Raw genomic sequence first — 22,047 nt, 5'->3', positions numbered from 1 at the left:
CATAATCACATACCTCAATTTATTCAGCCATTCCCCAATTCCTGGGAATCCCTGTAGAGTTTATCTTGATGTAACCTGAGCACCTTCCTCTGAGTTAGGAGGTAGCCAGCCTGTCATCCTAAGAAACCATTTATCCCTCTGCTGATAATCGGCTTCCCTTGCTTGGAAGTCATACAGTATGGCTCTATGCTCCCTTCCTGGGCAAACCCGCACTTGTTAAACCCTCCCGTCCCTCCTCCAGTAGGCAGTGACCTAGACCTGATTACCCTATCTCTATCTCTGTAGCCTTAGCAGTGATGTGTGGGCCTGCCCAGTTTCACCTGGTGGGGTTGCCAGACAAGTTAAAATGTTAACTAGAGGAGAAAGCTGCCTCTGTGAGTGAGTGACTGCTTGCCTGTCCCCACAAGTGAGCATACAGCTGCCGAGAACTGGTCTCCACCCAGCTATGCTCTGGACCAGTTTGCCAAGGCAGCTTGTAGGCAAGGTGCTGCCAGTTCTAGGCACATTGCTGTTCCAGAAGAGAGAAAAAAGGGGATTTCAACTAAGAAACTTCCAGGTAATCAAACTGGCAAAATCTTTTCCTTAGGAAATAGTAAATATAGAAGTTGGAGGTGGGTGGAGAGCTCCTTTTGTCTCAAAGGTAGGAAATACTAGTTCTGGATTCCAAGTGAACAAGTGAATCCAGCATTGTAGAGAGAGTTATTCCATTTAGAAAATGTTCTGATATTATCTGATCTCTGTGCTTTTTGGTAGAGTTTAAAAGGGTCCCCTGGGACCTTATTCTTTGAAGAAAGTAAATGGAAAAGAGGTTTGGAAATACAAAAGGAACAACTTTATTGTTGACTGAATGTTAAGTAACTAATATGCTTTTTGTTTTAGTTACCGTTTTTTAAAAATCATGGACATTGTATCTTATAACAGTGTCTGCCTAGGGAAGAAAGGGTAAGAGATAGCTATAGAATTCTATCCTTCACTCCTTTCCAAAAAGCATAATGTCATCAGAACTTCCCTTCTACCTGTCCCTAACTCCTTTTTGCTGTGTAGCCTCTTCCTTGGTCTTTTGATAAAGAAGTATCATTCCCTGGTGGCAGCTTAATATTCTCCACCTTCTCTCTCCCCTTTCTCCTTCCCACCCAGGAGTCTAACTGCAGGCTCTTTCAGAGCCTGTCAGACCAGTTCAAGCCCAGCAATCCATGTGATCTCAAAATTTGTAAATCTTGTCTGGGAGGCTTGCCCTCTGCTTTGGAGCTAGTGAATCCAATGGGTCTTAATTGTTTCATTTGCACAGTATGACCAGTTTATGCAAATTGATTCCCTAACTACCTTGAGGACTGCCAGGCCTGTGAAAATTCTAGCCAAGTCCAGACTGGGGCTTGCAGAGTCACTCTGATCCTTGGACCTCCCTCTCTATGATATTCTTGATGCAGAACTTTGCTGCCTTTGTAGCCAGAGCCTGGGTTGCTGCTTGAGGATGGCATGGGTGTAGAGAAAGGTTTTGGGGGCCTTTCAGGCTCCCTGCAATTGAGTCCAAGAAACTTCTGTGATTGCAGCGGGAGATCTATCCGCATTATGACCTTCGAGTGAAAGTGGTGAGAGCAAGAAACATCAAAAGCACAGACCTACGTGAGTCTCCTCTAATCTCTCTTTCAGTTCTCATTTAAATAAATGAATGGGCAAAGTTATTATTATCATTAAATGCTTACTATTGGCCATTCACTGTGCTAAGTGTGGGGAATACAAATAAATAGAAAAATGAGTCAGAGGAGTAGCTAGATGGTACAGTGGATAGAGCACCAGCTGGAGTCAGGAGAATCTGAGTTCAGATTCAGCTTTAGACACAAGACTTACTAGCTGTGTGACTCTGGGCAAGTCACAGACCCCCAGCTGGCTAGCCAAAAAATCTTCTAAAAAGAGTTAGTCCTGCTTTCAGGAAGCTCGGGCTCTTAATTGGAGGAGATAACACATAAAAGAAAGTTCAGTTTTCACAGTAGAGGGAAAGGGGCAACAGTGGAGCAGATGGTAAGGTCCTTATATCCAATCAGTAGGTCAAAAGACAGTGCCAGTGGCCTGGAGGATTTAGAGACAAGGCAGAAGATGGTAAAACCTGGTGGTCCTTTATGTCATTGGGAGAAATAAAATTGGTGACTCCCCATCTTATGTTAGCTGGTTTGAACAGTTCTGAGTGAAATAATAAATAGGAAAAAATACACACACACACACACACACACCACACACACACACACACCCCATATACATTTTATCTCATTTACTCCTCACAATAACTATGTGAAGAAGATGCTATTATTATCTTTATTTTACAGATAAAGAAACTGAGGCAGAGAAGTTACATAAATCATTTACAGGGTTACCAGATAACTATCTGAGGTCAGATTTAAATTCAGGTCTTCCTAATTCCAAGTGCAGCATTCTATTCACTATTTAGATGATTTCTTCAGGGGCAGAGGCCATATACCTGTAAGAAATAGGACGATGATTACTCTCACCCACTCCCCTCTCTTCCAGTTTCTAAGGCAGACTGCTTTGTGGAAGTACTACTCCCTACATCCTCACCATTGGCTTCTAGGACAAAGGTGGTTCCCAATTGCTCCCATCCAGAGTGGAACGAAACTTTCCACTTTCAGATCCATAAGGCTGTGAAGGTGAGGCGTTAGCTAAGGGGAAGGGAGAGCCGAGTACTCTGTGATTTTGCTCCAGTGGCCCAGTTGTTTAGGGTCTGGTTCCAGGCCCATTCCACTCCATTCCTACTTCACTTTATATGACCAGCTTCCACGTGCTGCTCCTCCTATTTCAGAATATACTGGAACTCACCCTCTATGATGAAGATGTTCTTCAAAATGACCAGTTGGCCTCAGTTATGTTTGACCTTGGGGGCTTGGAGCCTGGCCAATCTCATAGTCACACCTTTCTGTTGAATCCCAAGGTGAGTCACTCTCATCCTGAGCCTCTTTATTTCTTATTTTCAGATCAATAACAAACACTTTTAAGGTATTCTTTTTAAAAGATTAATTTTTAATTGTTCCCTCCAATTACATAAAAAAAAATTTTAATATTTGCTTCTTAATACTTTTGAGTTCCAAATTTTCTTCTTCCTTTCTTTCCCTCCTCATTGAGAAGATAAGAAATTTGACATAGTCTTTACATGTGCAGTCATATAAAACATTTCCATATTATGTTGAATAATAAGCATTTATTAAACTCCTACTGATGAGATTCAGTTCTGGCACATCAAATGACAATATTGACTTGGCAATTGGCACCACTTGTGAGCAGTTTCATCAAATTATGAGATTGAACACGATGGGCACCAAATGATGGGCTTCGTTAGTAATTCGCATGTGAAGAATTCACAATGGTAAAAGGTGGGTATATTTATGAGAAGAGGTTACAGACAAAATGAAGCAGCAAAATAGACACCAGTAAATATGAAATAGATTTGGGAGAGCACATCCTTAGCAAAGAAAGGGGTTTTAACAATGAACAGTGGAAAAGACAAGTTCTCCAATTAACTAGGAGAAAGGGAATATGCTGTGAGGTGGGAGCACACCATTGACTAGCAGGCTAAATCCATAAAGGAGTGCAGCTAACTAACCAGAGGTAGCTACAGTAAGGAGAAAGATAAATCCAATAAAGGGAAGACACTATGAGGAGGGAGAGAGTACTTCATAGAAGGCTTGATCCTGAAGGGGACTTACAAAGATCTTCATCAGGAGCATATTTTTTATAGGGGATATATAACCTCAGGGAGGAAAGGAAGTACCAGTGAAGAGTACTCAGAGGAAGGGATCAAGGAGGAGGAATCAGATTGAATCCATCTGGCTGACCAGGTCCCAAATCTGTCTAAAAATATGCTAATGTTTCTCAAAGGTTGTTTAAAAATGCCCAGAGATTAGAGGGATAGACAATGGAGGCTGATAGAGTTTCATTCCTATTTCACTCTAAACAAACAAGATAGTCTGGGACTTGGTTATGCTTGATAATAGCTGGATGGGCATCTTCCTGATAAGGGCAAAGAGTAAGCTCTTTTCAAAGTCCACATGACTTGCATGTGGGTAAGGTAGCAGAAATACAGACACAATTCATCCCCTCAAGAAACTTATACAACAAATATTGAAGTGGGTGGTGGTGGGAAGGAATAATTTGCAGGAGCATCACAAAGGAAGAAGCTAGTTCCTGAACAAAAACTTGAAGGAAAACAAAATTGTGAGGAGCAATGATGAGGAAAGAATTCCTTTTGGGCTTGGGAGATGATTTGAGTAAAGGAACAGCTAGTAATACAGTTTAACAAGAACAAGGGAATTAACAAGGGAAAAGATAGATTCCCCAGTAGAATTCCCAATTAACCAGGAAGGAGAAGCCTTTAAAGAGAGGGGACTATGAAGTGGGAGAGAGTAACTCATAGAGGACTTAATCCTGAAAAGGAATTTGCAAAGATTTTCATCATGAGCATCTTTTATCTAGAAAAAAATATAACTTCAGGGATTTCACCATGATAACTTGGAAAGTCCCAGGGGAGGAGGGGAAATAACGGTGGAAACAAGGATGTGAATTGAAATTTTGGGACTGTTTTGAAGATGCCAACAAGACAATCTGGGTACCTTATGGCTGCCTTAATTATGGTAATAAAACTATCTGGGAAACTAAATTCCCCTTAAGGTTATGCTAACTAGACAGTCTTTGGAAACTGACCTAATCAGAGTTGACTAAGAAATAGGATAGGATTCGCATCACCATCTGCATCCAGAGAAAGAACTGATGAATAGATGTATATTCAGAATAATTTTTATACACGTATCTATTTGTGTCTAATGGTAGCCGTTTCTAGGGTAGAGGGGAGATGGGATGGAGGAGAGAATAGAGGTGAGAGAGGAAAGAGGAAAAAATAAATTTACATGATAACTTATACTGGATGATAAAGTCCTAGGTTATTAGGTGGGGGTGGCAGGGAGAACTTGAAGTATTGATAAAATTATTCCTCAGGGAAGGGCATTGATGGAGATCAGTTTAACCTTATAGTCCCATCCTCTGTGGAGGTCATGGGTAGCCCCACCTTGCTATATCCTGCCAGAAATCTAAGTTATGTCAAATTCCTAAAGTTAAATTTTCCCTTTAAATCTGCCCATGGATGTCGTCTTTGCTGAAACCTTTGGGTTAAGCCTGCCACAGCAGTGTCTTTCTCCTCCTTATAGCTAACTAATTCTTTTAGAGTGCTAAACTCCTCTATGGCTATAGCTTGTCAGTTTAAGGGCATTCCACTTCATGGAATATACCCTTTCCCTTGGTCAACTGTGAGTTCCATTAAGGAACTTGTCTTTTACATTGTTAATTGTTAAAACCATTTTGATGTCTAATTATATGTTCTCCCAACTCTATTTCATATTTACTTCTGGTGTGTGTTGTACCTCTTAATTTTGTCTGTAACTTCTCCTCCTTGTTAAAGAGAATGGGATTGTGAATTCTTCACATGGCTGAACCCCAACATTTGGTGTCTATATTAATCTCATCATCTGGTACTAAACCTCAAACACATCATTTGGAACTATCCTGAAAACGTCATGGAGGAATAGCAAGTCATACATGGTAGATTTGCAGTTTCATATGCAATCTTTTTTTTGTTGTTGTTCTGTGTTATAGAAATCTTGTTTTCCCCCTGATTTGAAAATAAATATTTTTTTTAAAAAAGGAAGTAATATGAAATAAAATTAGAAAAGTTAAGTAAAGCTCTCTGATGGAAGCTTTAAATGCATAGGCTAGTTTGTATTTCATTGTCTAGAACAGAATTTCTTAATTTCTTTGTATATATTTATGGGCCTCTTGGATAGTCCAATGAAGCCATAAGGTTTTATAAGCTATTAGGTTTTTTAATGTGCAAAATTAAATAGATATAATTACAAAGAAAATTTAATTACATTATATTTAACCACATGTAATTATAATACTATAATTATAGTTATTAAAATATAGCTATCAAAATATGTACTTTTTAAAACTCAAGTTCATGAGCCTTGTGCTAAGATTTGCTTTAGAAATTTGGAGCCACTGAAGGTTTTTGCAAAGGAGAGGTAACAATAATTTATTTTCTTCAGAAGATTATTTTGGTTGCTCTTTGAGTGAATGAATGAATGAGAGATCATTAAGTGCTTATCTATGCAAAGCACTGTATTAAGTGCTAGGAACAGAAATAGACAAGTAAGACTCTTCCTTCTTAAAGAGTTTACCTTTTTAAGATAACACATCTAGGAGGCATCTAGGAGGTGTGGAAGACAGATTAGGGAGAAAGATTGGCTATTACAGCAGCCCAAAAAAAGAGATGATGAACTAACCTGGTAATAGTGTGAGTGGACAGAAGATATTGTGGAGATGGGATTGACAATATGAGGGAACTGACTGACTGGGGTGAGTCATGGATGCCTCCAAGGCTATGAGGTTGGGTGTCTTGGAACTATATTGGTGACCTTAATGGAAATAGGGAAGTTTGCAGAAGGAACAAATAGGATTATGGGGGGAAATTAAGAGTTCCATTTGGACATATTGAAATATGGGCATCAAAAACTATGGGCTAATTTGCAGACATCTGCTGTGTGGGACTTAAGCAGGAAGAAGGGTTAGATAATAGATTCAAGTGCCTTTGCATCAAACCTAGGTGGATATTCTTTGTAAATTGTCCCTTTGCCTCCTGATTCTGCCCTCTGGCAGAAATAGATCACCTCCTATCCAGACTTACTTGGCCCAAGTAAATTATCCTGAAGCCAGAAATAAATCCTGATTATCACTAATCCCAAGATTTTACTACTATTTTTTGAGTCCTATAAAGGCAATTTATAAAGAGGACTTTCAAGGTAAGACTCTGCCTGCCATCTTATGAACTTTTAAGCTATAGAAAAAGGTCCTAGAGTATGTGAAAGAGGCAATGTTGTTGTTACATTTAATGTAATAGGATATGAATTCAAATCCTGCCTCAGTGACTTACTTCTGTGAACAAGTCACAACCTCTTTGGGTTTCAGTTTCCTCATCTGTAAAATGAAGGGCAGCTGGATGGTGCCATAGTATACAGAGTGCCAGGCCTGGAGTCAGGAGGACTCATCTTCCTGAGTTCACATCTGGTTTCAGACTGACTGGCCCAGGACAAGTCACTTAATCTTGATTGCCTCAATTTCCTCATCTGTAAAATGAGCTGGAGAAAGAAATGGCAAACCTCACTCTGATATCTTTGCCAAGAAAACCCCAAATGGGTCCTTGAACAGTCAGCCATGACTGAAATGTCTGAACAACAAAAGTTTAGGATGATAACTAAAGGGAATAGAAAGGATGAATGAAGGCTTTTTGGTGGTGTTTTGTTTTTTTTTTTGTTTTTTTGGTTGTTGTTAAGGTAGGGTGCTTAGGAATGTATTATAGCCAGGAGGAGAAAACTGAAGATGAAAAATAGAGAAAAATTGATGGGGTAAAAATTTTAGAATTGAGGGTAAAGGAAGAAGAACTTGGTTTTGGAAAGGAGAAAAGGTCACTTTATTTTCAGAGGGTGAGGTAAAGATATAAAAGGGATTTGATCCAGAGTAGGTAAGAAGAATTAAGTTCATAAGTTGTTTTTTTCAGTAAAGTAGAAAATGAGCTTAACTGTTTAGACATATGAAGATGAAAGAACTTTTAGGACCTTGAGAGAAAAAAAGGTATTGAATAACTGCTGAAGGAGGTAAAATAGTCAATCAAAGAGGATTTAGTTTGTAGAGCCCAAGTAAAGGCCCAAATAATAATAGACAACATGGTGAGATTTCCCTATACATTGTTTAGCCAGATGATGACCTAAGATTTAATAGTATATTTGGTATGAAGGATATTGGGGCCATAGAATCAGGGCAGTAGGGAGCAGTGTATGGTTGTACTGGTAAGTTAGAGAGGCAAGAGATCTCTGGGTCTTATCTATAAAATGAGGGGTTTGGAGTTGAAAATCTCAGGTCTGTCTTTGCTTTAAGTCTGGGACCTATTGACTTATTGATGTTCAGCACCAAATATGATGCAGTTGATATGTAAGCATCAAATGTTGGATTTCAGTCATGTGAAGAATTCACAATGTCCATTCTCTTTGATAAAAGGTGGGTTTATTTAGGAGAAGAAGTTATAGACAAAATGAAGAAGTACCATAGACACCAGGAATGGTAAATACCAAATAGAATTGGGAGAACACAGACACCAAGAGTCATGGTGGGAGGATGAGTGGAAAGACACCAGGAGGCAAAACACTGCCATGGCAGGCTAACCCCAAAGGGGTTCAACAAAGATGGCATGAGCCATGAACGGATTTGTAGGGAAATGTAACCTCAGAGGTTTGACATAATTGGCTTTCTGCCTGGACACAGGCAAAGTGGGGCTACTCACAACATCCACAGAGGATGGGACTCAGTGCCCTTCCTTGCTTGCCTCAGCAAATAATCTTGTTAGTACATCAGGTTTTCTCTCCCAACCCCACCTATTTACCCATGACCTCATTACTATGACTGTGGAAAGAAGAAATTCAAAGCCAGAGTTTTACTGAGAACACAGGGAAGAAGTGACTGTAGGTTTTAGGAAGGTAGTGCGATTAAGGCAAAGGATCTGGATTCAAATCTCTTATGCTTGTAACTTTTATGACCATAAACCAATCACTTAATCTTCCTGACCTCAGTTTCCTCAGTTTCAATATGCTGAATGAAGATTGCCTCAGAGGTCCCTTCCAGCTCTAGGAGTATTAGGAGTAGTTTTGAAGAGGTTAGTGGCAATAAGAATTATTAAAATCCCCTTTAATCAGCTGCAGGTTTAAAGTGAAAGAATTCACTTATTCCCGAATTATTAATTGCAAAATGAAAGTTTATTGTTGGATAGAAACCAGTTTGCTAAGAGACTGACTTCTATAGTGGCAAAGTCCTATCAGGGAAATGGAATTTGGTGCTGAGAATATTTTCTCAGCGGGCAGAGTCCTAGCAAATTGCTTGGACTTCTGCAAGGAGCTAAGCTGAAGGAAACTGTTATATTGGGTATCTTGTGTTGGAGCTGGGACAGCCTGAGCTGATCAGACCAGGATTTCTCAATTGAATGAGAATTTAGAATTTCAAAGAGATTTTTGGGAGTTGATTTGCCTGGAATAATATTGCTTCTCTTATCCTGAGAAGATGTAGAGCCCAAGTGAAGGCTCAAATAATAATAGATAACATGGTGAGATTTCCCTATACATTGTTTAGCCAGATGATGACCTAAGATTGAATAGTGTCTCTTTGAAGCCTTGGTTGATCTTGATCTCTGAGATCAGAAAAGGGGACACAGTCTCAGAGTGGTAACCTTAAAGGGAACACAACTTCAGTAAAGGGAACAGTTTCCCTCCTACTTCAGTTTTAGGAGGGAGAGCAGAGGGAGTGGAATGATGGGAGAATAACAGAGATTGGGATCAGAAAGGATAACTTCCAAGCCCAGAATCATGTCTGCTGTCTAGTTCCAAGTGTTGGTGAAGCTCTAAAGTACAATCATTCAGCATATGTATAACCTCTATCAAATTGCTTACTGGAGGGTGGGAGAGAGGGAGAAAGGAGGGAGACATAGAATTTGGAACTCAAAATTAAAAAACCCCAATAAATATTAAAAATTGTATTTATATGTAATTGGGGAACACAATATTATTAAGAAAATAAAAAATAAGTGCAATCAATGAAAGTTGATGTGCTAGAAGATTAGAAGCAAGCACTTATTAAGCCCTTGCCCTGAACAGGTGCTGTACTAGGCAAAGTAAAAAATGAAGAGAGCTGTTGAACTGAAGGAGCTGACACTGTTCTGAAAAGAAACAACATGTGCACAGATAAATTAAGAATAAATATATACAATGTATAGAGTGATTTTATTTTTGCACTAAGAATTGAGAGACCAAGAAAGTTTCTATGTGGGAGGTGTTACTTGAGCTGAGCCTTGAATGGAGCTGGAACTGGGGGTTCCTAGAGGCAGAGGTGAGAAGGAGAGCATTCCAGGCCAAAGCTAAGAGGAGAGTGATGGAATGTTATTATCCAGAGGATAACAAGAAGGCCAATTTGGCTAGAACCCAAGAGTATGTTTGTGGGGTGGGTGAGAGGGGAGTAGCATTGAATTAGTCTGGAAAGATAAGGCAGAGCCAAGTTGGAAAGGGACTTAAATGCAAATATAGGAGTTTATATTTTATCCTTAAGGCAATAGGAGAACTGACAACTTTTTTTTTAATAATAATTTTTAAAGTGCTTTAAAAATATTTTTAATTTAATTTTAACTTTAAAGTGCTTTTTAAAAATGCTTTCAAAATAGCAGTTTTAAATACTTTTTAAAAATAGCATTTCATTTAATAGAGAATAACAAAATAAGAGGGAGAAAGCAAGAACTGGAATTGTTCTCATTGTTCCATGCACAAATGGTCATAATCTTCTATAGTCTCTTGTTTTTATATTTATCTCTCAACTTTCTCAGCCACTGTAAGGCAATCAAGATTTTTTTTTTTTTTTTTTTTTGCTGAGGCAATTGGAGTTAAGTGACTTGTTCAGGGTCACACAGCCAGGAGGTGTTAAGTGTCTGAGGTCGAATTTGAACTCAGGTCCTCCTGACTTAGGACTGATGCTCTATCCACTGTGCCACCTAGTTGCCCCAGCCAAGATATTTTTTTAAAGAAAAAGAGGAAGAAGAAAAAATAATTCAACAAAGCATCAACAATCAAAAAAAAATGACTTTAAGAATGCTGATTTGGCAACTGATTTAACATGGGGGGTAAGAGGGATGAGATTTCAAACCTGGATGACAGGAAAGATGGTGGTGCCCTTTGTAGAAGAAGGAAGTTGGGAAAAGGGATCGCTTCCATGGGAAAGATAGTGTGTTGAATGATAATGAGTTCCATTTTGGACATGTTGATATTGATATTGTATCCAATGGATAGCTGGCAATATTGGACTTGCCTATAGGAGAGCTACATAGATTTGAAAATCATCTTCAGAGAGATGGTCAGTGTAACGATGGAGGCTCAAAAAAAGCTCTGAGAGTATATTATGATAGAAGTGAGAAGCTGAGATAGTTATGAAGTACAATTTTACCCCCCCATATGTATATACACATGTATCTACATATACACAATGCACATAAATACATGCATGTATATAGCTATACATATTCAATACACATCTTTGTATATGTACATTTATGCACATACATGCATACATACATGTATGTGTATTATGTATATATGTAACATGATGTGGGTGATGATCTAGCCGAGGAGATCGAAAAGAGACATTAAGGCAGGAAAAAGGAGAACTAGGCAAGAAAAACATTTAAAATACTCAGGAAGGAGAGAAAAATATCTCAATAGTCAAAGAAGGTCCAGAAAGAAGAAATCTGAGAAAATACTACTGGATTAGCAATAAAGAAGATCATGGTGATTTTCACTCAAAAGGTGGGGTTGGAAGCCACATTGTAAGAGGTTGAAGGGGTAAAGAATTATAGATTTTTTAAAAAGTTTGCTCTACTTTAGAAAAATAGATTTTTTCTACTGGTTATCTTTTGTTTTTGCATCACCTGGAATTCCTCAAATGTGTCTATCCTTTCCCACAGAGTCATTCCATATAAGAAAGAAAATTTAAAAAAAAAAAAAAAAAAAGAGGAGAAAAAAATTCAAGAAAATAACACATTGAAAAAATCAGATCTTCTATGTAATGTTTCCTACCCCAAGGCTCTTTGCAAAACAGTGAGGGGAAATGTCTTTTTTGACACCAAGATTCTGAATCATTCAGTTTTGTTCATTGGATGGTAGTTCTTTCCATTGATTTCTGTCAGTTCTTGGATGTGTGTAATCAATCCATGCCTGGAGGCTGGGAAAGGGTAGATAAAAAAGCCGTGGGATTAGAGGGTTGAAGTGGTTAATTATGCTTATTCATCTCTTTGCAGGACAAAGAGGAATTGCAGGTGGAATTTTTCCTGGAAAAAGGGTAAGTTCTGAAGGATGCTGTCTGTGCTCTCAGACTTAGCCCATAGCTACTTACTGTCATAGATGACATGAGTCTTTGGGTCATTCTGCTCAAAGCTAGTCGAGCCATAATTAGGAATTCTGGCACCTGAAGCAAGTTCAGTACAGAAGGGAGTTGAGGGAGATTGTGATCCAGGAGAATGATTCCCAGTTTGCTACTCATCCCAGGAATATATAAGAATTGCCTTATTTCACCTAATACCTACTTCAGAGCAGCTGGGAACCTGATATGCCTCTCCTCTGTGGGGAGGGAACCAGAGACAGGGAACCATTTCTCAACCCAATGTTTGTCTCTTAGCTTCCTGAGAGCTATCTAGACCTCGTAAATAAATGGGAAAAAAATACAAAAAAGTATAGTGTTTTTCCCAGTGGTCTGAGGGACCCACACTCAAGGGACCAGAGTCTCTCACCAATCCTGCATAGAGAGTCATTAGAAAGGAAAGGAACTAGTTCCTTTCCATGTCAGCACCCTGGGGAAAAGCCCAGTGGCACTGTCCTAGTTATTGCTTTCTGTACTGACTTGAATAGGATTTTATTCCTACCCTAGGTTGGGAGACCAAATTCTTAGAAACATCTTGGACTCCTGGGGTCCTAAATCAGAATTAACCAAGACATTGCTGTTCCCCCACTCTTGGCATGCTACCATTTGAACTCCACTCTTACTCAGCTTTGGGAATGGGGAGCATAGCACCCTGGGTTTGTTCAGCTCTTTTGGTTATGATGTTTTAGTAGCACCGAAAAATTCCTCATTCTCTGCAGAAATGTGCCTGCCTCTGAAGTCATCACTAATGGGGTCCTGGTGGTGAGTAAGGAAGAAGAGCCCGAGGAGACCCTATTGCTGGGTGATGGGCATTTATTTAATCCTTCACTGTACATTTACTGGGTACTCACTTAGGATTAAGCTGTCTCTGAGCAGTAGAATTAGATAGAAAGATAGTCCTAACCTCAGAGGGTTCAGGGATACTTTATAGGGGCATTTGGGCAACTCAACTTCCAGACTTCTGGGCTTCTGTTATGGCTAAAGGAATTAAGAAGACTGCATTCCTCCCTATCAGTGCTTCCTCTCTGTCCCTGCTTTTAAAAAGTTTTTGGTGTTAGCCTCTTCCTCACTCCAAGGGCCCCTCTGGCCCTTCCATGGGACTGGCTTCTTAGGTTTTCCCGGGGCTCTGAAAATTTGGGGCCGTTCACTGTTTCCCTAAGTCATGTTTCAAACAAGCTCTTTCTTAGAAACTTGGGAGAGGCTGAATGGGAAACCCGAGAGATTGGGTCAGGAGACTGTATTCAGGTGAGGAGCAGAGTATAGTAAATCCTGAACATCAAGTCCTGAGTAGGAATGAAGATGCTACTAAAAGATACCTTGGAAAGGTCTCTCCAGACCACCTGCCCTGTCTCTGATCCCTCGGGTCCTCTCCTTACCCACAGGCTCATCCCTGTCTGAGAATCCAGGGCACTATAGAAGAAGCAGCTGTTGCCCAGTGGTGGGAATATGGTGAGTTTCTTTTGCTTTCTTTTTCTCTTTTTGAAAAAGGTTAAGACTTTCAGTGGTCTGGTTTTCAAGGAACTGAGACAGAAAGGGAATTTCTTGGGGAATTTGCCAATCTCAGCATTTTTTGAGTGATAATAATGAATAGGATTTCAATCCTGAGTCCTGAGAGACTGGGAGGAAGAGATATACTACATATACTAGCTGTGTGACTCTGGACAAGTCGCCTAATTTCAACCTTAGTTTCTTTACTGGTAGAATAAGGGGATTAGCCTCAACCAGCAAGACCCCTGCTAGCTTAAATCTATGATGTTATACTATCTTTACTCTCCATTTAACTTCTGTCATATTTTCCTTTCCTATTTCATTGTTCTAATTCCCTGTGGATTCCTGGACCACCCACTAGTATTCTCGCTCTGGCCATATGGCAGAAATTCAAGATGGAGAAGAGGTAGGGAGTACCATCAGCTCAGGGGTATGAGACCAGGGAACAGGAATTAGCTGTGGGGTACTTGGTGCCTTTGGGATCACCCCTGACTCTTTTTTCCTTGGCCCTTTGATCTCAGGAAGCAGGTTGCTACAGGTGTCACTACCTGGGGCTTATGAGAAATCACAGTCCTTTTCCAAGTATCTACCTCAAGAGGAAGGCTCTTCAAACAGCTTTATCTTTCATATGAACCCAATCCTGCAATCTGGACTGAACATAGCTTTGTGGCAGGTGAGGGAGGCCCATGACTTTTGTTAGTCCTATACCTCTATTTCCCTGTATTGATTAATATCTTGATCATATTTAACATTCAGTGTGGCAAGTTCTCCATAATTTTTTGAGGGAAGGAATAAATCAACAATATTTGACTATTTTCTATGTGTTAGTCTCTAAAGGATGGGTAGAGTACAAGAGATGTATGAATACTATTTATAGTCTAAGAGGAGCAAAATAGACACGTGAAAAAAATAACATATATATATACACACACAGAGTATACAGTAAGTATTCAATTCAGTATACATTGCATTAGGCAGTATATAGTAAGTGTTCAATTAAAATAGTTATTGATGGTAGTAGAAGTAGCATAAGACAGAAGGGTAGCATTTTAAAAATTTAAGAAAGAATTTCTGGGTAGTCATTTTATTAATAATGCTAGCATTTTTCAAAAAGGTCAATAGTACTCTTGAATGCCAAAGATTATCATGATGGTGGGCTCCCACCTTATATATCCTTGGAAGAGGGGTATTCCTGAAGGTGGCAGTCATATCTGATTGGTTAGCAATTAAAGAGAAGGGAGCTTTGCAAACAGATTCCAATGAGGAGCTAAGAGAGACATCATATCACTCTTGAACTATCCATATACTGGATCACCCCCAACCTTGAGCAATCTAGGCAAAAGGTTCTATCTCTACATAAGCTTAATTGAGTGGAATTTAGTTTGCCTTAAATTAGAGATTCCTTGTAAGGGAGGTTGGAATCTGACCATGATTGAGGAGAGTTAATTCAGGAAGCTGAACTTTGAAATGATGACTATAGAAAAAGGTGGAATTCTGCATCTCCCCAAATCATTGGCTATTAAATAATCATTTCTCTCATAGGTTGGGAGATCAGACGGTCTAAGGGGTCTGTAACACGAAAACAGCTAAGAACTCTTAGCTCAAGACAAATTACTGACCTATATGGGTAGAAAAAGTTTCCTTATCCATTAGTCAGTGAATAAACATTAAAAGTGCCCACTGTAGACTAAAAGAGAAATACCTTTACTTCTTGTTGGGAACTCACAGTCTAATGGGAAAACAACTTGGGAACAGCTATATATATGCAAAGAAGATATATACAGGATGAATTTGAAACAATCCACAGAGAGAGGCAGTAGAATTAAGAGGAATTGGAAAAAGCTGCTTGTAGAAGGTGGAATTTTAGCTGGGTCTGGAAAGAAGCTAGGAAACAAAGATGAGTAGAGAGAGAATAGTAGGCATGACAGATAACCATTGAAAATAGTCTGGGGGGGAGGGGAGGTGGCTGCTACGATGGATAGAGCACTGGCTCTGAAGTCAGGAGAACCTGAGTCCTCCTAATTACCTCAGCAAGAACAAAAACAAAAAATAAAAAATCAAAGAAAAGAAAATAGTCAGGAGATAGAGCTTCTTGTATGAGAAACAGAAAGAAAGAGATTGTTAGTAGACTGTGAAGCACTTGGAGTTAGATAAGGTGTAAGAAGCTGAGAAAAGTAGGAGGGAACCAGGTTTAAAAAGGCTCTGAATGTCAACAGAAGACTTTCTATGTGATCCTAGAATGAAAGGGAGCCATTACTAGAGTTTATTGAATGGAGGGATGACATGTCAGACTTATACTTTGGGCAGATCAGCCTGACAGCTGAGTGGAGGGTAGACAAAAAGAGGGGACACCTCCAGCTGGCTATTGTAATAGTCTAGGTGTGATGGAGGGCAGTGCTGGGGAGAATGAGGCACATAGGAGAGATGTTAAGAAGATAATAGTTACAATTTACTGTTAATAGATTAGATATGGGGAGTAGTGGTAAGAGAGTGAGGAGAGTCAAAGATGGCACTTGGATTACTGGTAGATAGTGGTGTTCTTGATAGTGAAAAGAAAGTTTAAAAGAAAGATTTTGGGGAAAATATCATAAGTTCCCCAGGAGGTGTCCACATCAGTGAAGTCATAAGTTTGGATAAAAAACCCAAACACAAACGGTGTTATTCATGAGCTTCCAATCTGGGGCAACCTTCTCTGGAGGATCCTAGTCTCTGCCTTCAGCTTCTGTCCCATCCTAATCCACCTCACATGGTTGTTTCCTTTTCCCTCAGAGTTCTGAACTGGACAGCCAAACCAGGAGACTGGATAAAGAGGAGATACCCATTTCCTCACTGCCCCTGGGCCAGGAAGTGCAGCATTTAGTGACTATGAGAGAGGTAAAATTCTAACATCTGAGATTGCAGATGCCCCAGAATCTGCAAATCCCATTATCTCTGCATGTCTCCTGAATTGCCAAGATGGAGCTTGGGGGTAGTCTATGTGGAGTTCAAGCTCAGGAGGATGAGAAGCAGTTCTCTATCATCTTATGAAGGCAGTGCTGACTGGAAAAGCAGGTGGGAGGAAGATGTGGCAGCATGTGACAGCTCAGGAAACCCTTTGGGAAGAATCAGTACTGACTGAACCTAGAGGGTCTGGATTAAATCCTGCTTCCTAACTCATGTGTGACCCTGAGACTCAGTTCCTAATTTGTAAAATTAAGGGGCTGGGCTAGATGAGCTCTCTAAGGTCCCTTTCAGCTAATAGCTAATATTTATATCACACTTTAAGGCTTGCAAAACACTTTATAAATATTATCTCATTTTATCCTCATAACAACTCTTGGAGGTATTATTATTCCCAATTGACAGATAAGGAAACTGAGATCAAGAGGTTAAGGGTCACAAAAGAGGACCCTTAATTCTGTCTGAGACAGAATTTGAACTCAAGTCTTCCTCATCCAGTGCTCTCCCCATGACTCCATCTGGCTGCCTCTCATCCTGAATCTATGATCCCAAGAATTACTCTAGAAATGAGTTCTGGCTTTGGGTCTTTGCAGAGAAGGGAGTGTATCTTTAGGAGATGGGTATGTAGATGAGCCAGTTGTGCAAGATCAGGTCTGCTTTCTGTTTCAGGGACATGAGCTGACTCTGAACCTCAAGGCAGAAGTAAGGTGAGAAGAAAGATCAAAAGCTGTTCAAACAGTACAATGGGCCTTCCCTCCTACTCCATTAACTGCCTGTCCCCCTTTGCTATTCCCTCCCTTTCTCTGTTGTGTTCAAGTTGTCCAACACAAGCCCATGATGTTTGTTTGTTTGGGATCTTGGGCACTCCCTGAGTTTTGCCATGGAAAAAAGCAGATTCAGGCCTAAACTGGAACTGCTTTTATATAGAGAGAGAGAGTCCTCTGAGCAAGGAGGGACTTCTCTTTGCCCCTCCCAGCTTTGTAAGCATTCCCACCAATTTTCTGTGGAGGGTAGCTCCAGGGACCTTGATGTTCGCCTTGGTTTTGACCTGTGCAAAGGGGAGCAAATGTTCCTGGACAAGAGGAAACAGATAGTGTCGAAGGCTCTACAGAAGGTGCTGGAATTGGACAAAGCCCCCCAACCTGATCAGGTATGAAATATAGCCCCTGGACCACAGGGTTGTGGGAATTTTATCACCTTGGGGTGACTGCCTTGTTCTTATCTCTCCAGTGCTTAGTATAGTGCTTTAGCTCACCATGCAAACAACTGTGTACAAATTATACACCAAATAAATGAAAATAATCAACAGAGAGAGGGTGCTGACGTTGAGGAATGGAAAGACTTCTTGTGGAAGATAGGTTTTTAGTTGGGACTTGAAGGAAGTCAGGGAAGCCAGGAGACTTAGAAGAAAAGAGAATCAGAGCATTCAAGGCATGGGGAACATCCAGTGAAAATTCTGGGGATCAGAAAATATATCATGTCCTTAAAATCTCTTAATAGTGGAATGGTTGCTGACAATAATGGGGTTCCATTTTGTAAAGACAACCTAGTATCTGGCTCCCTCTTCTCTCAAATGTAATCTTTGACATGTTTGAATAGTGAGGAATAATTTTAATCTCATGACTGAGTTAGAGTAAAGATGTGGGTCACATAATATTCATGTTCCATTTTTTAAAAATTCTGAATCTTGGGCAATTACTCTCTTGTAACAATTTTAATTCTTTTTAATTTTTTAAAAAATTAAATTTCTTTTTTTGGGTTACATTTTAAGATTCTAACTGTGACTATTAAAAAGAGATAAGCCAACACGTTATTAATAAAAAGACAGTCATTTGGCTATATCTCTTAGAACAAAGAATATCATGACTGCCAGCTCATAGTTCATATACTCTTCAAAGAGTAGGTGTTCCTCAGGGGTGGCATTCTGATTGGATATTCCAATGGGAGGAGAGCTATATAAAATAAGCATCTTGGGATGTGTGATTTAGATCAAGGTTTTTTAATTTCTTCCACTAGCTACCCTTTTTCTCCCAAGAAATTTTTATGTAATACTTTGTATATAGTTATATAAAATAATATACAAATCAAACATTTATTGATAATAAATCATAAAAAAATCTTTAAAAAAACAAATCTCTGGTATATACAAATACACATTTATTAAAGATGAAAGCAAATTTAAATACTAATAAAATATGGATGTCCTTGTTTATTTTTACATAAAGAATTAAATGTTGGAAAAATATTTGATGCCTTTTACTGTTGTTGCATTTTTCATGACACCCCCCTCCCCCATTCAGTTACAACCTCATATGCATATAAAGCTTTGACATAGATCACCCAATCTTGGTCAAGGAGACATTAATTTCCATAATCACCTTTCTTGACAAAATGGAGATTTAACTTTTACCCCAGACTAAACAAATACAATGAGCAGGAATAGACCCTTTATCCCAAACTCATAATTTCTCTTTTTAAATATTATTTTATTTTTCCAAATACATGTAAAGATAATTTTCAAGATTCACTTTTGCAAAACTTTGTGTTCCAAACTTTTCTCCCTCTCCTTTCTCCATGCTTCATCCCAAGACAGCAAGCAATATGACATAGATTAAACATATAACCATGTTTCCATATTCACCATGCTGTGCAAAAAAAAAAAAAAATCAGATCAAAAGAGAAAAGACACAAAATTCAGAATTTATTTTACTGTCTGATTAGATCTTGACCTGTGTAAAGCTTTAAGAGAGATTTTTCCAACACTGAGTAGTTCTGGATGAGAAAGTTGAAAGGGGGGTGGAAACCTTGGTCCTAATGCAAAATCAATTATTAAATACGAAAGAAATATTCATTTCTCACAGAACTATCTTCCATTTCTTCCTCACCTTGTACTAGAGAAGGTCTCCATTTGAGATAAACACACATGCATATATGCAAGTATGTAAAACCATAATATGCATATTTCCATTTATCAGTTTTTTCTTTGGTAGTGGATAACATGTTCCTTTATAGGGCCTTTGTAGTTGATTTGAATATAATACTCAGAATAGCTTAGTTGTTTACAGTTATTTTTTGAAAAGTATGGCTGTTACGGTATCCATTGTTTCTTGGTTTTACTCATTTCACTCTTCATCATTTCATTCAAGTCTTTCCATGTTTTTCCAAAACCAACTTGCTCATCATTTCTTATAGCATAGTAATGCTCCATTACAATCATATACCACAATTTGATTGATGGAAATTCCCTCAGCTTCTGGTAAATTGCCATCACATAAAGAATTGCTATAGATATTTTAGAACATCTGGGCTCTTTTACTTTTTCTCTGATCATCTTGGAAAACAGACTTCATAGTGGCAAAAATTTCAGTTTTTAAAGGCATTTATACATTATCTACAAAACTGTATGAATTTAAGTTTTCTCAGATGCACATATGCATGAATGGAGGTGGGGGGGAGGTAAACAAATAATAAAATTTTTAAAAGATGAGGCCAGTAGAGGATCAGCCAGGCAAAAAAAAAAAAAAAAGGAGCAGTAATTTAAAGTTTATTCCATCTAATGCAGGTGGGGAGCACTGGTCTTCAAATCACGAAGTCGCTTAATCCATACTTTTCAATGTTTTTTCTTGTGCCTGTCCAAACCAGAAGTAAAACCAAGATCCTCAGAATCTGACCTGCTTTATTAAGATCTTAGTTGTCATAGAGATGAAATGATAACTTTTAAGTTTATTGCCCCCAATTTTAGACCTGCTCCCAAAATCTGCCTCAAGGTGACTGTAGATCCAAGCATAACACTAGCTGTAAATTTGGTTTGATAGCATCTCTATGAATAGAATGTCAGGTCTGAAGTCAAGAAGATTCATCTTCAGAAACTTTATTCTTGGAATCTATCCTCAGAAACTTCAATAGCTATGTGATTCTGGGCACTTCATCATCCTATTTGCCTTAGTTTCCTCATCTGTCAAATGAGCAACTAGAGAAGGAAATGGCAAATCACTCCAGTATCTTTGCCATGAAAACCCCAAATGAAGTCACCAAAAAGTCAGACATGACTGAGTAATAAAAACAAAATAATGCAGGTTGTCCTGGTTTTAAGGTGTATCGTTCTTAGTTTATTCCCAAAATAATCTGTTGAAATTGTCTATCTTTGTTTTATAGATCTGTGTAGTCTCTGGTACAAAGGAGGCTATCTGGGTTTGAATCACATAGCAAAGAACAAACAGACTAAAGAACTTTAGAATTAGTTGTGGCAGGATACGACTGAGAGCCTAGCATATCAAGAGGAACACTGCTTTTGCTGTTAATATTTGCAGGATACATTTTTGTTGTAAATGCAGCCCTACATAGTTTGAAGGGGATTATCTATAGGAAGATGAATTTCCCCCCACTCTTCAAAGTATATAGTACCTTGACATGGGTTGATATTTGGTTCTATACTTATGGCTTGCTAATGAACATTGGTCCCAACTGGATTCTCCAGCAGCTGCTGGAGAGCTGTAGGTCAAATTGAAGAAGGGGCCCCGAAACTCTCTAACACTCCTTGATGGAGAGATTCTCCTTGGACCCTGCATCTGTGGGAATCTGCATGAGGGAAACAAGATAAACAGCTTCATTCTATTATCTAGGTGGGGTTGGTTCAGTCCTGAGCTAAAGAATTCCAACCCTATTGAATTAAAAGAGACTCATTCAATTTTAATTCTAGCTTAAGCTGAAATCCGGCTTGTAGATAAAAAGAGCCAACTTGGAACTCCATCCACTAGCCCAGTCCTCATGGAGCAGGCTTGGAATGTAGCCAAAGACTTCCTTATAAAAATGGCAATTAAAAACTCATTTCTTTGCAGTGGTCCTAACATGCCATGCCTTGTCATGCTATGCCAAAGAAACCTCTGACCCCCTGGAATAATATTCTCTTCCAGTGTTACCCTCTGTCTATATCCCTCACTTATTTCCCAAATGAGACTTTTTGCCTCTCTGTCAGGATTTCTCTAAACTTCTCTGCCAGAACTCCTTCACTGAGGAATTCAGCCTTTCTGTTCCTGCGTAGTAAAGGCTGACTTCCCAATGCCTATAATAAACCTCTTTTATTAGTCTAGCCTTTTCAGGTTTGTAAATTCCTTTACAGAGAATCTCTGCACCACCAGAAAGGGGTTCCCTAAAACTCCTTACCCTTGCTCCAAACTCCAAGGGGTTGCAGGGGAGCCAAACCTCTCCATTTGGTTCCCTGAACCCCGAACTTGCCACTAGACCTTATCATTTAACTCCCTGACCACCAGAAACCCTAATCTCATTTTGATTCCCTAAATCTAGACTTCCTCATTTGGCTCCCTACTAAAGGGAACCCCAAAACCTAAACTTCATCAAAATTATAAGTTTCTTCTTACCAGTTTTAGTGCCTTGATGGGGGTTTTTTGTTTGTTACTTTTAGCCTGAAAAAAACTTGCTCAGTGGGTAGAAGGGGGAAGAGAGAATTTTGTGAATATCTGTGTTTTCTCAACTTTGAATTTGGTCCGAGCTTCATCCCATCTATATATGCTACTCTACCTTTCATCTCTGCATCTTGAAGTTGCT

The 22,047-nt window shown here is 39.1% G+C and overlaps 1 protein-coding gene across 3 annotated transcripts in view; it reads left to right on the top strand.

Moving 5' to 3' along the window:
* Positions 1-22,047, top strand: part of PLA2G4F (phospholipase A2 group IVF) — a 32,156-nt gene continuing 10,109 nt past the window's right edge. Inside the window, exons 1-12 of one of the 3 annotated variants that reach the window (XM_051977140.1) lie at positions 1-556; positions 1,551-1,623; positions 2,524-2,660; positions 2,813-2,941; positions 11,936-11,976; positions 12,774-12,816; positions 13,437-13,503; positions 13,904-13,948; positions 14,064-14,215; positions 16,312-16,416; positions 17,152-17,189; positions 17,497-17,632. In XM_051977140.1, the coding sequence (XP_051833100.1) occupies positions 446-556; positions 1,551-1,623; positions 2,524-2,660; positions 2,813-2,941; positions 11,936-11,976; positions 12,774-12,816; positions 13,437-13,503; positions 13,904-13,948; positions 14,064-14,215; positions 16,312-16,416; positions 17,152-17,189; positions 17,497-17,632 (1,077 nt within the window). In that variant the 5' untranslated portion in view covers positions 1-445. The remainder of the gene's footprint in view (positions 557-1,550; positions 1,624-2,523; positions 2,661-2,812; positions 2,942-11,935; positions 11,977-12,773; positions 12,817-13,436; positions 13,504-13,903; positions 13,949-14,063; positions 14,216-16,311; positions 16,417-17,151; positions 17,190-17,496; positions 17,633-22,047) is intronic. The other 2 variants (XM_051977139.1, XM_051977138.1) reach the window with 2 other exon arrangements.

Source organism: Antechinus flavipes, chromosome 2 (genome assembly GCF_016432865.1).
Source record: "Antechinus flavipes isolate AdamAnt ecotype Samford, QLD, Australia chromosome 2, AdamAnt_v2, whole genome shotgun sequence".
Classification (NCBI taxonomy): Eukaryota; Metazoa; Chordata; class Mammalia; order Dasyuromorphia; family Dasyuridae; genus Antechinus; species Antechinus flavipes.
The sequence above is the reverse complement of the archived record's forward strand: the minus strand, read 5'-3'. Positions and strand labels throughout refer to the sequence as shown.